This window comes from Notothenia coriiceps, unplaced genomic scaffold (genome assembly GCF_000735185.1).
Source record: "Notothenia coriiceps isolate Sejong01 unplaced genomic scaffold, NC01 NC01_scaffold00006163, whole genome shotgun sequence".
NCBI lineage: Eukaryota > Metazoa > Chordata > Actinopteri > Perciformes > Nototheniidae > Notothenia > Notothenia coriiceps.
In genome coordinates, this window is record NW_011338864.1 from 172,667 (window position 1) to 187,853 (window position 15,187).

General features: G+C 39.5%; 2 protein-coding genes across 2 annotated transcripts; one reads left to right on the forward strand and one right to left on the reverse strand.

The window, feature by feature from the left end:
* Nucleotides 1-3,456: 3,456 nt before the first annotated feature.
* LOC104943534 (kinesin-like protein KIF3A) lies at nucleotides 3,457-9,853 on the reverse strand. The gene is made up of 9 exons (XM_010768980.1): nucleotides 9,847-9,853; nucleotides 9,153-9,309; nucleotides 8,891-9,071; nucleotides 7,921-8,031; nucleotides 6,554-6,679; nucleotides 5,894-5,947; nucleotides 5,717-5,785; nucleotides 5,462-5,592; nucleotides 3,457-4,464 (listed from the first exon to the last, which is right to left on the reverse strand). Exons 2-9 carry the CDS (start codon nucleotides 9,281-9,283, stop codon nucleotides 4,416-4,418), a joined length of 852 nt encoding a protein of 283 aa, XP_010767282.1. The 5' UTR covers nucleotides 9,284-9,309; nucleotides 9,847-9,853; the 3' UTR covers nucleotides 3,457-4,415.
* A 345-nt stretch (nucleotides 9,854-10,198) lies between these two features.
* LOC104943542 (kinesin-like protein KIF3A) lies at nucleotides 10,199-13,192 on the forward strand. The gene is made up of 7 exons (XM_010768993.1): nucleotides 10,199-10,248; nucleotides 10,977-11,061; nucleotides 11,254-11,359; nucleotides 12,180-12,319; nucleotides 12,460-12,657; nucleotides 12,786-12,960; nucleotides 13,061-13,192. The coding sequence occupies exons 1-7, from the start codon at nucleotides 10,199-10,201 to the stop codon at nucleotides 13,171-13,173; spliced, it is 867 nt and encodes a 288-aa protein (XP_010767295.1). The 3' UTR covers nucleotides 13,174-13,192.
* Nucleotides 13,193-15,187: the final 1,995 nt, after the last annotated feature.

Here is a 15,187-nt window from a genome sequence, read left to right on the forward strand (position 1 = left end):
GACACTTTATATTAACAAAGTAATTACCCTGGCTTTTGCGAAACGTCTGGGGTGACTCTATTTTGACTTCCAGGAAATCGAGTGACTCAGAGAGTAAGACTGGTCCTCTCCTGAGAGGAGGGTGAAACAACAACTTTTTGAGGAATGTCAGGCAATCGGCTGCGAGCGATCGTGCGCTCTCGATTGTTTGTCTCGCCTAGTAGGCATGCGCCACGCGAGAGTGCAGCGCGTGGTGTGTTTTACCGAGCAAGGTGTGTGTGGTGTGCTCGGTTTTGAAAATTGACGTCTTGTGTTCGTTTATATGATCATTATAGTTATAAAAAAATAAGAGAATAAATTAAAAACAGGTATGAAATACTATATGACATTAAAAAAAGAATAACGTTAAAAAGGGAGTGATTTGTAAAATATCCATAAAGAAAAAGTAAATCTGTTTACAGTTCTGTTTCAAATGGGTGTTGAGAGATGTATCCATAGATCTCTTCATGTTGCTCTCAAAGTGCACCAGATTGATGCTTTTAACTTCAATATTTAAAAATCTTCCCAGGGGAGCTTGCCCCCTGACCCCCCTATGTGAGGTCCACACACCACCTATAAAAATAACACTTTACCCCTGCTTAAACCTATATGCCGTGAGCTGATTATCGAGCTTTCATTGTAACAGTCGCGGGTACACTGTGTGTGTGTGTGTGGGGATTGTTGCAGTAGAACATTCCACTGTAGCGACCAGTACATTAATGGGAAACCCTAAATGTTTGAGCACCCTCTATGAAACGTCAAGCTACCCCACAGCACCCCCAAAATAGAATCTCTGGCGCCGCCACTGAGCCTGACTATTTGTGTTGGGGGGGCCCGACTTTTTTTTTTCTCCAAAGGGGGGGCCTGACAGAAAAAGTTTGAGAACCACTGAACTAAATGATGCAGGTCTCCCTTGTAAATGAGATCGATGATCTCAAGGGACCAATCTGTCTAAATAAAGGTTTGAAATGAAATGAAATGAAATCAAACTGTGAATCAAATGGTGTTATCAGCACATACTTTATTTGACAGAGTGGACGTTACATAATTTTTTTCACATTTCAAAACCTCATTTTAGAATAACAGTTTAGTAAAGCTGTCTGAAATGCTTAAATACACAGCGAAAAGAAAACAAGATAATTCGCCATGAGAAATAATGAAAGATTAATCAAACAAACCATGCAAACTTAGACCAATCATATCAAGGAAATGCTACTAAAATAAAAATATTAATGACTCTTAATGTTCATAAACTATACTTCACATTATTTATCACCATCGATGAACCAAAAAAGGAAATGATATCGTTTCCAAACCGTACAAGTCACTAAAATGTCTGGGACCAAGGTTGTCATTTTATGTAATATGCAAATAACTCAAGATCAGTTTAGACTTCCAATCACTTTCCTACTCTGCAAAATGATGGTATTATCAATCAAAATCAGCCCTATTTTATTTAAATTATTTTTCATTTTTGGTAAAGTTCTATTTGTCAAACATGAGTTCATTTGTCTTAATTACATTATAACAACATAATCCTGTTGGCTATTTCAGGAATGAGAGTAAATAAGGACACTTTAACTGGCAGTAATTGTTTCTGTCAGTCACATGTTCCCTTTTATGTGTCGGGTAAAGCATTCAAAAATATTTCGGTGCCCACCCACCATAGTAATTTTGTCATATCAAAACACACAAGTGTGTCTAATAATAATAATCTTATTAACAGTGGCTGCCTTCTGCCTCTCTGTCCCACACTTTAGTGAAAACAAGTCACTCTCATTTATTTCATCAGCTCCACCTGTGCCGTTCTGTTGCAACAAGTCTAAATGTCAAGCGTGGAAAATGTCTGTGAGCATCTATTTCAAGAGGACACAGTCATTATAAAAATACTCTTCATAAAATGATGTGAAATTTGGAATAATAGGATCAGATTTTATGTCATTTTCCATTGACTTAAGGACATCCTTCTAAAGATGTTAAGACATAGTGATGACCTGCAAGTCTTGCTGAGACATTTGATGATAAGGGATAAACAGGTAATCTCTTACTAAGAGATGACTCTACAAATAGTGGAAAGTGTGATAGTAAAACAAATCTTCCTCTGATCCTTATTTGGTGTTTTCCGCTGACGTGTAGATTGTGGTCTAAGTGTTGTATGGTGACAATATATAAGTAGCAACACAGAGCATGTAGTGTATTCAACTTTCCTGTATGACCTAACAGTGCTAACTCAAAGTCTCTTTCAAAAACGGCATGAAGAACTTTAACACTCAATATCTCATGGTGCTGATGATGGCCGTGATGGTCTACGCAGCACCACCACATTCAACAGCCGTTATGCTCGCAGAGATTCGAAACGAGGCTAGAAATCTAAACGAATCCCTGACTCAGGTAAGATAACTGCACAAATAAGTAGGATGGTTGTTTGTTTGTTGTTGTCCAATACTGACCTATTGATCTTATTCTTTCGTAGGGAGATTTGATTTCGCCGGTGACAAAGATTGAATGCGAGGAAATTCCTTCTTTGGTAAGTTAGAACACTTTTCTAATTAAGAATATGTAGGCCTACACCTGACATTTGCAATGTTCACACTTTGGCATGGAGCTTCTCAAGTTGAAGGTCAACTGGTTTCTTTATACTGATTCAGTCCTACCACCAGCTTTTTAAAGACCATTACTAATTGTGCCTTTTTCTTTGCAGGATACGTTCCTCTGCTTGGCTGAGATGGCTCTAAGGAAAACACATAGAGAGTTGTTCAACAAAACAGACAAACTAATCCGTCAGTTGTTTCAATACAACCTGGTAAGGAGGAATTCAATGGGATTGATGTACTTTTTAATCATACATTAAATGAGAATTAGTGAATCAAGAGGCTCACAGTCTAACAACGAATATGCTTTTTGATGTCCAACATGTTGTTTATCACTTTACTTCGTATTTAGTTTTGTTCTGTGCTTGAAACTAAAATGTTCCTTAACATTTTCTTTCAGAAACACACTACCTTTTGTGCCCTGGACACGAATGTTAACTGTACCCTGAAAGCTCTTCTGGACGAGATCAAGACCTGTGAAAAAATCAAGATTTTTGGGTGATCAAATGTATTATATTATTAACATGTCATATTTAAGTTATTTCTATTTATTCTAAGACTTGATATATTTATTTTCCTAAATATTTTATTTTTGTCGTTTTGTATTTATATAAATAAATTATGGCACAGTGGTTTGTTGGTAAAGTACATGTTTCCCAGCTTCTCTGTTTATAATGCTTTTGGTATTAGCAATTCATCCTCATCATTGAAGTAAAACTGCCCAGTCCACCTGTAATAGCTGTTTGAGCAAATGCATTTAAAAAATAATTTACATGTCATCATAAACTTTTAAAAAGCACAATTAGGAATCAATGCAACCAAGAAGGAGCGACAAAGACCTGAGATAAAAGGTGTAAAATAATTTAATAAATAAAATATCCAGGGGTTTAATGGATGTAAACATTTGACATACAATATGATACAAAATAAAAGTCAGTTATCCTCCACTACAGAACATTATTAAATCAAATTATTTTCACAAAAACATCCTACTAGTGCATTTACCTAAGGCATACAATATGTAAAGTGTATTTTCAATATAACACAAAGGGTTTTGACATTTGTTAATAAACAAAAAGATGACTTGCTTGGATACGCAAATGGCACTGACTAAAGAGCTGGCATGCAGGCCCCTATCCTTTAATCCAAAGGAAAATGTATAGAATGCACGTTTTAGTTTCATGATGCTAAATTCCCTCCTTCACTATTAGTGTTAATATAAGTTTCTCTCCATGTTTATGATTTCTTGTAGTCAATGGGAAAAAACACTAACGCTACAGCTTGTGCTCAGAGCAGAATCATTGCTTTACTTTAAGTGAAAATACGCCCTGAATTAGCAGGAATTCAGTAAGTCTTCATCACAAAAAGCAAAGTATGTTAAATATATTCAGCAAATGTCAGAAGATATGAATGCAGTTTATAGTTTATGTCCAATAAGTGTTTTCAAAACCAATGATGATGCAAGTGCAAAATGTTTATGGTTATTTTTTTTTCTTTAATGTTGGAGGCTCTTAGGTAAAAGGTTTTTTTATTGAGGCTGATGCCGCAAAAATGCATTTCAAAGCGTGATTGAAAGGTTTAACATCCATAAAGAAACCTTACAGTATAATACAAATAGCATGTCCTTTTGGCCAAGGGGTCTTAATCCTATCCTTGGTGCTGCTCCGTCACATTTAAACCATACCAGCTATACAGTGTATTCAGATAATCTTTTAAATAATGTTCAACAATACAATTCTTCAGACACTTGTTTTCCTAAGGTAACACGAAAGCTGCATGGAAACCAAGCTCCCCTCTGCTCTGCCTTCACTGCAGGAGGGATTCGATCACAGCGTCTGGCTTTGCAGATCTTTTCCTGTGTGAAGATAAGATTTATCAACAACTGCAGAAGCTTTCAGCGCTCTCAATTCTCGGAATAACAGCGTATCATGATAACGGCAAATACCATTATGCTATTGCTTCGTATTGACATTCCATAAATGCACTAATTATACAGAGTGGGCAAACATCTGCCAACGAGGATTCTGTCTACTCAGGAGTAAATTGTGATAGAGTGTAATAGGTAAAGATTAAAAACGTTTTTAAACCAATGGACTGAGTTTCACATGCAAGTAAAGTTGCAGAAAACCAGCTGATCAACAGTTAAGACTGCAGTAAATTCCAATGAAGTATGAGAAGAAGAAATAGAGGTTTATTTAAATCTGGCTGAGTTATATCTTGCCAGATGTTGAAAAGTGTTAAAGTGTCTAAAAAAGGCATTTACAGTCATTACACCTCCCTTCTAAGCCTGTGACCGGTCTATGGAAGTTGAGGTTAACAACCTTTTCCTGTGATAATGGAAGCTGAAGTGATAAAATGACGCTGAAATCAGCTATCTCTCTTGCTGTCACACGATAAGTAACAGCAAATTCAGCTCACTATTTTTATCTTGCAGTCATACAGAAACTGATGAAGTGCTGTTTTTTTATATGAGCACTGATCTGAATGATCTGTATGGGTCAGGGAGGGAGGCTATCAACTCACTAAACGTTTATCCATGCGGGACATATGTTTGTGTTGGATGGATCATTATATTTAAAAAATATATATCACAAAACAGTTTCAGGTTTATAACCCCCAAGTTATGGGAAGGCATGACATCATCTAACACATAGACTGAGGAAGTGGATTCAATCACGTAAGAAATCTGAACACGTGATGCATGTATGCGGCTTAGTGTACATAAAAATGCATTAAATCACACCCGCATAAAAGGTTAGTCGAAATTGTCAAGTAAAATGTCTGATGAAAGAAACAACCTATGAGAATCCTGACAGTTCACTGGAGTATCAGTTATTTCAAGAGTAGATTACCTGCGCCCCGTCTTGGGTCGGCCACTCTTGCCACTTTTAGAGGTTCTGGGTCTCTCTAGCTTCATCAGTGACTGCCGCATGCTCTCCTCTGTGTAGGCCAGATACACATGGGATAGATCCACCTCGAACGGCTACAGGACACAGGGAGAAGTCAACAATATATTGTCAAGGAGGGAAATTAGAAACATTATCAGCAACATATTTCACAAGACAAAGACAATCTCAGGTAGGAGCAGAAAAGTGCTACAAACTCACATCTTTTTCTTTTTTGTCTGGAGCAGGGGTCTGCTTCCTCATGTTGTTGCCAGTGTATGCCACACATTTCTGAAAGACAAAAGAGACACACCTTAATATGGGTCTTTAACACAGAGTCTGCTTCTTTAAATGTATGTCCATCAAACCGCAAACCAGTGTGTTCATGAGTGAGCTCACCAGCTGCCATTCTCCAATGTCTTCATTCCAGTGCACATAATTCTCTATCATCTCCTACACAGGAAAGAGAGAACACATAAGGACTAGAAGTGAGGACAGACATTAATCCCTAAAGCAGCTCATTGATCTAACCACAGAGGCGCACTGCAAGCAGGTTTATAAAGGTCTTACACTGGTGTCACCTGCAGGCATGACAAATCCAGTTTCTTTTTACATCTGCTGTTTCTGCAAAATCCCCAAAAATATGTATACAACGCGTGCACCTGCTACATTTTCATGATTTTGTGCGTTAATTAAGTTGTCAGCGATGTACAAGCCAGGTCCATGAGTTTTTTTACATAAATGAAAATAAACCCATAGGCATATTTTAAATCAGTTAATCTTATAATGCATTATTTTTTACTGATTGTCATTGGTTTTACTGTAATAGCTGCTTTTCAAGAGCAAGTTTGTTGCACACAGAACAGAAACAAAACATCCATATGGATGAAAATAAAGTGAAAGAGGAAAGACTGTAAGTATTTCATTTGTATTTTAAAGACACTTAATTGTCTGTTCTAATGTGAAGGAATGATAATGATGGATATTAAGCAAAAAAAAATAGTGAAAATGAGACAAAGTCGTAGTGCTATAAATGTTAGAGTACAAACACAGACACACCTGGTACTCCTGGGGGATGAAGTTGTCTATGATGAGCATCTGGAGCCGCAGCTCTCGGCTGAGCTGCCGGATGTTCTCCAGGAGGCCCTCGATCTCTCTGTGATGCTCCTGCTGCAGATCTGCCATCTAACACACAAAACAGCCACCGTGGATCCATTTGTGTTGTTAAACTCAGCATTCAGTGTTTATGCTCCATTGATCTGGAACAAACTCCATGACAATTTCTTTAAATCAAGGATAAAGACTTTTCTATTTGCAATCAAATAATAATGTATATTTTACACATCACTGTGAAATGTATTATGGTAGTGTAAACCTTCCTGATTTTATTTTAGCTTTTTTTTTTTAATACATATATATTTTCTTGCCTGATTTCACATGTATTTAAATGTATTTTGTATCGTGTGTGTGCTATGTCCTGATGCTTTGATGTTGTAGAACACTTTCAATTGTCTTGTTGTTCAAATATGCTATATTTAAACGTGCCTTTCTTTGTCCCTAGAGTGAACAGGTACCCCGCTTTGTGCGGGACTGCAGAGCATTTTTTATAATATTATCACACAAACTTCTGCATGTCGGTGATAGTCGCTCAGAAAGTTGAAACTTGGCTTTTATCCAATGGCTGTTTAGAAAGCAAGAGAGGGCTATCAGCATTAGCTGTGTCAGATGTCGATCTTTTTTCTTTTTTTTTTCTCTTGATGGAGTTTGATTTCCACAGAGTTTTGTGTGACGCTTGCCAGAGTTTTTTTTTAATGTCGCATGAGGTGAATAAGTTTTGAAGCGGCACTATATGAAAGACTCACAGGAAATGCAAGGCTCATAAAGAAAAACCAAGAGAGGATTACCAAACAGATAAGGCAGCAGCAGCTGATTTAGAGTTCACCACACCGTGCAGCACTAGCAGTCACAGCATTGAGAGAACTATGGTGGTCAGCTTAGGTCATTTTTCAAGACTCTGAGATTGCTTGGATGTGGATTGTTAGTGGGAAAAAAATCCATTAACAATAAATAAATAAATTTAAGGTCTTCTTTGCATAGTTTTTGCAAACAGTTTTTTTGTAATTCATGTTTATAGGCTATAGTTTCAATAGAAATTCTTATTTGTTAGGGTTGGATGGACATTATATTGAAAACTAAACTACTTGTTAGCATCACAGTAACATATCCCTACTTGTCCCACCCAAACACACTCTTTTCTCACATGTGACCTAGTCCCCTACTTGTCCCCAAGACTTACTTTTACCAAGCTTTGATTTTCATGGTCGAATGTGCGCTCTGATTGAATTTGCTTTTTTATTTTGTATTCTGTCTCTCATGTTTGTTGGTTCCTACCCACACATGTATGATCTCATTTATGTTTAGCTTACTTCTGATTTGGCAGCCATCAGCATGGTCCAGACTTTCTTCAGCTTCTTGGTCTTTCCTTGAGCCTCCTCCTGCAGAGAGGTGTACTTCTCTTCTATGTCCAGACGTTCTTGCTGTTTTAAGAGAGAGAGGGATCAGTGACGGTGCAGTAGCAAACAAGCTGTAGTCTGTGGTCTTTGAAGAGGCTCCAAAGATAAAGGGCAGATATCAAAATCATTTCCCATTTCTGTGAATTCTTTTTACACGACGGAAATGAGGGGGCTTCCGACCTGATTCTCCAACCACAATGATGCAGTCACTTTAGTGATAATACAAATGGCACTGAAATTGCCAACAATGAGGTCGTATTCTGCCGAGCAGGGTAGCAGAGATGTAGGCGTCAGATGTTTGGCTGAAGACGATACAATTCTAATAATCAGCTAAGACAATGGGAGTGTTTTCATCTTGTTCCTCTGTGTGTGTGTGTGTGTGTGTGTGTGTGTGTGTGTGTGTGTGTGTGTGTGTGTGTGTGTGTGTGTGTGTGCGTGCGTGCGTGCGTGCGTGTGTGTGTGTCTTCAATAACTGCACAACCATGAAAGTATGACAGATGTGGAGTTGAGATCGTAATACAGGCAGAGATTGAAGATACGTGTGGTGACAGCGAGAGGCCTTAAGTAGTGAGCTAGGAAGTGGGGGGGGGAACTTTATGCACCTAGCCTGATTTGGGGTGTGATCATATCGCAATATTTTCTTTATTTATGGAAGTAAAACCATTATACCAGGGGAAAAAAAAACACATTTTCTTTAGATATCTTAAGAGTCAATACTAGAGACTCTAACTTCAGCTTTACTACAGTTACAGCAGGAAAGTGCAATATGATGAAACTGATGACACATTGATGTCATCATTTCAGTTAACAAACGCATGGCGGGATCAGCTGATCTATACACCGTGTGAGGTGTATGGCTGTGGAATCTTTTTTGTTTCTTTACCTCTTTCTCCTCTAGCTCCCTCCGCAGCTTCTCCGCTCTCCTGCGACGTTCTTCCAGTTCGCTATTGGACTCCTGCAGAAGCTTCTCCTGCTCCTCAGCCTTGGCCAAGAGGTCCACCCCCCCCACGATCACCTTCTTCTCTAAGGCCGACAATTTATCCAGCAGAAGGTGATGCTCCTGCCTGAGGGATTAGAGGAGAATCATAGTATGAATACCACATTTCAAAAGAGTAATACTTATAGTTGTCTTTTCATGGACTTACTGAGCTTTAAGAAGGTCCTTCTCCCTCTTCTCCAACTCTGCTCTTGCCTTGTTCCTCTCCTCCTCCTCCATGTCCAGCTTGGCCTCCAAGGCCTTTCTTTCCTCTTCGATCTTTGCCTGCATCTCCACCATCTTGTCCGGGGAAACCTTCTTCTTCCCTTCAGAGAGACAAACAGGAAACCATAGTGTCTTTAATGAACACGCTGTTTTAGATGCATCTTCCTATATCAAGTTAGTGCATGGGTCACAATGATTTAAGTGCAGATTCATTCTTTCTATACTGTGGGTTTTAATCAGTATTAGTATTTGTTTATTATGAGAGGATTTGGGAAAAATCAGAAGTCCTAACAATAAGTGCCAGTGAGTTTGAGCTACACAAAGCTGTGACTTGCTAATGCACATATTGAATGATGCTGTTAGTGTAAGCAACATTTTAAATAAATAAAGGGGGAACTATATCAAGTGCACATTGCTCTTAATGACAGCGTGGCAATGGAGGTGGGGAGCATGAGACACATGGGTGGACATATATGGATGGACAGAAAAATGTTAACAGAGATTATGCAAAAACCTCCATTATTAGATTAGTCAGTTAGTGAAAAAGCTACTGAAACACACGGCAGCCATCTGGATAGTTTGTGCGAGGAGAAACACCATTGCTACCGTACAGTAGGACCGTAGATTCTTACACCAACCTCTTTCTTCTTCAATTAAGAGGTGTATAGCAAGTCACACAGGCGGCATTTGCACCCAGACGAGGAAAGAGAGAGAGAGAGAGAGAGAGAGAGAGAGAGAGAGAGCAACAGGTTACAGAGTAATCTCGAAAGTCTTATAACTCGGATTGCAGAACACCACATGTGGGTCAAGGAGGGGGAGAAAGGCAAGTCAACAAGAGAAAGAGACGTTTCAGTAATAACAAAATATCATAGAGGAGATGAGACAGTGACTAGACATGAGGGAAAAAAAACTCAAAACCAAAAGCATCACTTTACATAATGAAACATGATGTGGGTGAATTGCGTCTTTGAGGGACCTTTTTGTCAAATCATGATGCAGAACAAGACTTTGATGTACTGTAGATCAGTGGTTCTCAACTGGTCAGGCCTCGGGACCCACTTTTTCCTTTGTCAATAGATCGCGACCCGACATTTTGAACCACTCTATTCAACAAAAAAATTGTGCTGTAATATATACGCTTTTCAGCATACAATATTAATTAAAGTGAAGTACATATATCCTTTATATCCCTTCACAGAACTAAAGTATGCTCTTTTTAAAAAGGTTTAATGAGATGATGGAATCAAAGCTGAACTGTATCACATAAAAAGGCACACACGCTGAAAACCCAACCCCGAGATTTTTAGAAATACTAACATATAAACTACGGATTCTGGTACACTCTGAGAAGAAAATAAATAAATCTATTACTACCCGAAATATTAATATTAATATTCAGAGTGTACCAGAATCCGTAGTTTATATGTTAGTATTTCTAAAAATCTCNAGGATGAGTTTGCTTGTCTCGCTGTATCGCCGGCCCGGAAACCAGCAACGAGCCTCGCAACGTCCTGACGAATCAGAGCACAGTGGGCTCACAGGGAGGGGGGGGGCAGGAGCTCCAACAAGCCATTTAGGACAGAGAGTGAATACACATACTATACAGAGATGCTGTATGAGAAACCAATGTGAGTTTGGAACATTGAACAATGTAAATCTATTCTAGTAGACCTCAACAATGGAATTATGCTCAGTAGAAATGGCCATGACATGGGACCTTTAAGCATTGTTCTGAATTAATAATGAAATAAATATTTAACTTCCACAGGTTTTTGGTTCGTGTTTCGTACCTGGAGATCTACAATGAGGAAGTGCGAGACTTGTTGGGAAAGGATCAGTTGCAGAGGCTCGAGGTAAACGGATATTCAAAACAAACATGGTTCAGTGACTCATATTAAAACTGTCTTGGAAGATATGTACTAAAGGGCACAATAGTCATTTTTCCAAACAGGAAACCATTAGAAGATGCCTGAATAGATTTGCTTGTACTAGTGTTTGACACCAGTAGCAGTAGTTCATAATAATGTTACATTATTTCATTACAGGTGAAAGAGAGACCAGATGTCGGCGTGTACATAAAAGACCTCTCTGGTTACGTTGTGAACAATGCCGACGACATGGACAGGATTATGACTATGGGCCACAAAAATCGTAAGCAAATAACTGAAAGCATGAAATAGGAAATACATACCTAAACGGAAATACAGAGATATTTATCTGTGGGCTAGTAGAGGAAAACCTCATATACAAGAACAAATAATAACGAGCCCTCGAAGTAAAGACGAACATTAAACAGGCTTGAGAAATCTTTCAGTCTTGCATTAGATACATGTCGCTGTGTGGATTTAGCTAATTTATGTACATCAAATAAAATCTCTTCAATTCATTATTTATTTACATGTATTCTATCTAGCAATGGGCTTATGCTGTTAATAATCAGAAAATGCAGGAATTATAATTAAAAAGATGAAAGGCTTGAAAGTACACAAGTGTGTATCAGACATATGGGTACTACTTTACAATAAGACTAAAGGAATAAAGGATTCATAAAGGGTTTATAATTAGATTATGAATTAGGTTGTAAACACTTTATTAATCATTAAGAACCATTTATAAACCAGTTCTAACATAGTTTTCATACATCAATACAGGCTCACTATTTGGCAAGATGACGAAGCCTTATATTAGCTACTTGGCTGATGAAGGAGACGAAGTAAGCTAGTTAGCCAATAGAAGACTTAGCAGTACAGATAATTGTAGGCTCACTATTTGGCCAGCAACCGGTCACAGTTGCCCTGTTTATCTCATGTCTTATAAAAGCTTATTAATGATTTATAAAGTGTTCACAACCTAATTAATGAATGAATTACAAACTATTCGTAAACCCTTTATAAGGGTAGTCTTATTGTAAAGTGATACCGACATAGGTACATGATTTTGTCTGATTTTAATAATATTTCCCTGTGTTCAGGGTCTGTCGGTTCCACCAACATGAATGAACACAGCTCCCGCTCCCATGCTATCTTCACCATCACCATCGAGTGCAGTGAGAAGGGAGTAGATGGAAACCAACATGTGCGCATGGGGAAACTTCATCTGGTTGATCTTGCAGTATGTACCATCCGACCAAAAGTTCTGAGTAAAAAATAAACTTCCTGGAAAATAAGATCATACGGATGCCACTAGGACATGCCTTATTGGCAATTATCCATCTGAACACCACCAATTCATCTGTCTTCCATCCCCTACAGGGCTCAGAGAGACAGGGCAAGACTGGAGCCACAGGTCAGCGTTTAAAGGAAGCGACAAAGATCAATCTCTCTCTCTCCACGCTGGGTAACGTCATCTCTGCCCTGGTGGACGGCAAAAGCACACACGTGCCCTACAGAAACTCCAAACTAACCCGTCTGCTGCAGGATTCCCTGGGAGGAAACTCCAAGACCATGATGGTAGAGAGAATGTTTGAAGCATGTGTTAGTTAGAGTTGCACACAAAACTATCTATCACAAATCTATCAAGTTTTAAATACATAACAGATGTTGCCTCACTTTTAAAAAGACACACTTCTCCCCACCAGTGTGCGAATATAGGCCCTGCGGACTATAACTACGATGAGACCATCAGTACCCTGCGTTACGCTAACAGGGCTAAAAACATCAAGAACAAAGCCAGGATCAATGAGGATCCAAAGGATGCCCTGTTGCGCCAGTTTCAGAAGGAGATTGAGGAGCTAAAGAAGAAACTAGTGGAAGGTAACGAGCCAACCAGTAAAATAAATCTAGCTTTTTGGATTTAAATTCCAGTATTTTTTTCCAATCTGACTTTTTAAAATGTTGTTTTGTGCGATTGTAGGTGAAGAGATCTCTGGCTCAGAAGGCAGTGGATCAGAAGAGATGGATGAAGGTGATGACGAAGGAAGGGGGGAAGGAGAATGCCGCAGGAGAAGAAGAGGTAAGAAGTTGTAATTAATGCTCTCTGTGTGCAATAGAGCAACATGACTGAAACCTGATTATGCAACCTTCATAAACCTGTGAGAAGGGTTATTCTTTCATCCAGGGGGTTTGTAAATGGTTAGATAAACATCCGTATAATGGGTATGTGGTTTAAACTGTAACATGAGTCAGCATTCAGATAAGAATCAAACAGAAGCTGCTTTTAGGTCCTACCTTCAAACAGGCTTACATAAACTTAACACCCCTCTCATTTAGGAGTTTCCCTCGTATTCTCACCTTCCTCCTCCTTTTAAGCGTAAATCGTTAAAAACAGATCACAAGTCATCTCAAAACATCACAGTGCTGACACTAATGTTCCTCTGAGGTCACCTTTCACAATGCTTTAACAGGTTCCAGTTTCCTTCCAATACTGTAGTATTAGGGTACTCTGAATTATTAATAACCAAACCATTCAGCCTCTATATGTTGCTGTGCTGCACCCACATTTTGCTTCCAGCTCTGCAAACCGGCTATCTACCTCTCCCTGTTTTAAACCTCACTTTGGCTGGAGGGGTGCTTCATCTTTTTGTTTTCCAGAAAGCGGCAGCAGCAGCTCAGAGTCTGCCTGCTCGTCCTCATTGCGCCTGTCCACTGAGGAGAAACCTCCGAATAGTGAGTTGGAGCAGTAGTCTGCTCAACCAACCCCCCCTGCTCACAAACTTGAGCCCCTTTTCACGCATGAAAATAGCAATTTTTTAAAATATAAATTGTTTTTGGTGTGTAAACTAAGCTCCTCTTTTTGTAAACATGCAACCCTCATGACCAGATTTTCTTCACAGCTTTGGGGAATCACTGCAGAATAATATTAAGTTTCTAAAATAAAAATTCCAACAAAGATTAAGAGCATATCAGCTCTCATAATGAACAGGCTGTTTAAATGGTTAGAACGCTGATCACCTGATTGCTGACCACAGACAGTGCTTACATCAATTTGACTGCTTTTTACCCAAAACATTCATATTATAGTACAACACGCCCATATGAAACTTATTGGCCATTGAAGAAGTATTTTATGGATTCCCTGATGTNGAATAGATTTACATTGTTCAATGTTCCAAACTCACATTGGTTTCTCATACAGCATCTCTGTATAGTATGTGTATTCACTCTCTGTCCTAAATGGCTTGTTGGAGCTCCTGCCCCCCCCCCTCCCTGTGAGCCCAGTGTGCTCTGATGAGTCCACCAGTGTTACAGCGGAACACCAGTGATTATGTGTTACAATGGCGTTAGCAACCAGAAAATGACACCAGTAAGGACAAACAGATGAGAATGCTGCGTGGGGTGTAGGTGCCGTGTTGGCGGGACGTTGCGAGGAGCGGACAGTGTGAGCTGGCTTACTGGAGTGGTTTCCTGCGTGGCCAGCGAGATACATCGAAACCCAGCACACACACACACACACACACACACACACACACACACACACACACACACACACACACACACACACACACACACACACACACACACACACTTTCTCATTTAGTCAAATCCCCCTCCTCGGTCCTCCGGTTGTGACCCGGAAATGAATTTCAGCGCGCCATGTTGAAGGACATCTNGAGGAGAGAGGAGAGAGGAGAGAGGAGGCTCTCTGGAGGAGCTCTAACCGAGGAGAGAGGAGAGAGGAGAGAGGAGGCTCTCTTGAGGAGCTCTAACCGAGGAGAGAGGAGGGAGGAGAGAGGAGAGAGGAGAGAGAAGGCTCTCTGGAGGAGCTCTAACCGAGGAGACACTGATGGCTCCTCCACGGCTCCTTCGTGGATGTATTTCCGGGAACAGAGATGTTTCAAAGAGTCGTGACGCACGGCCGGACTTATCTCAGCCAATCACAGCTCTGCATGCATCCCCTGGATATTATTTTATTAACTGCTTTCATCGCGACGCGATGTTTACAGTGAGAACAGCTGTGAGGTCTGTGCAGAAAGCAGAGCAATGTGTAAAAATATATATAACAGGCCTACACTACTCTCTGTATTTGCTGTAGTTTAGTAGA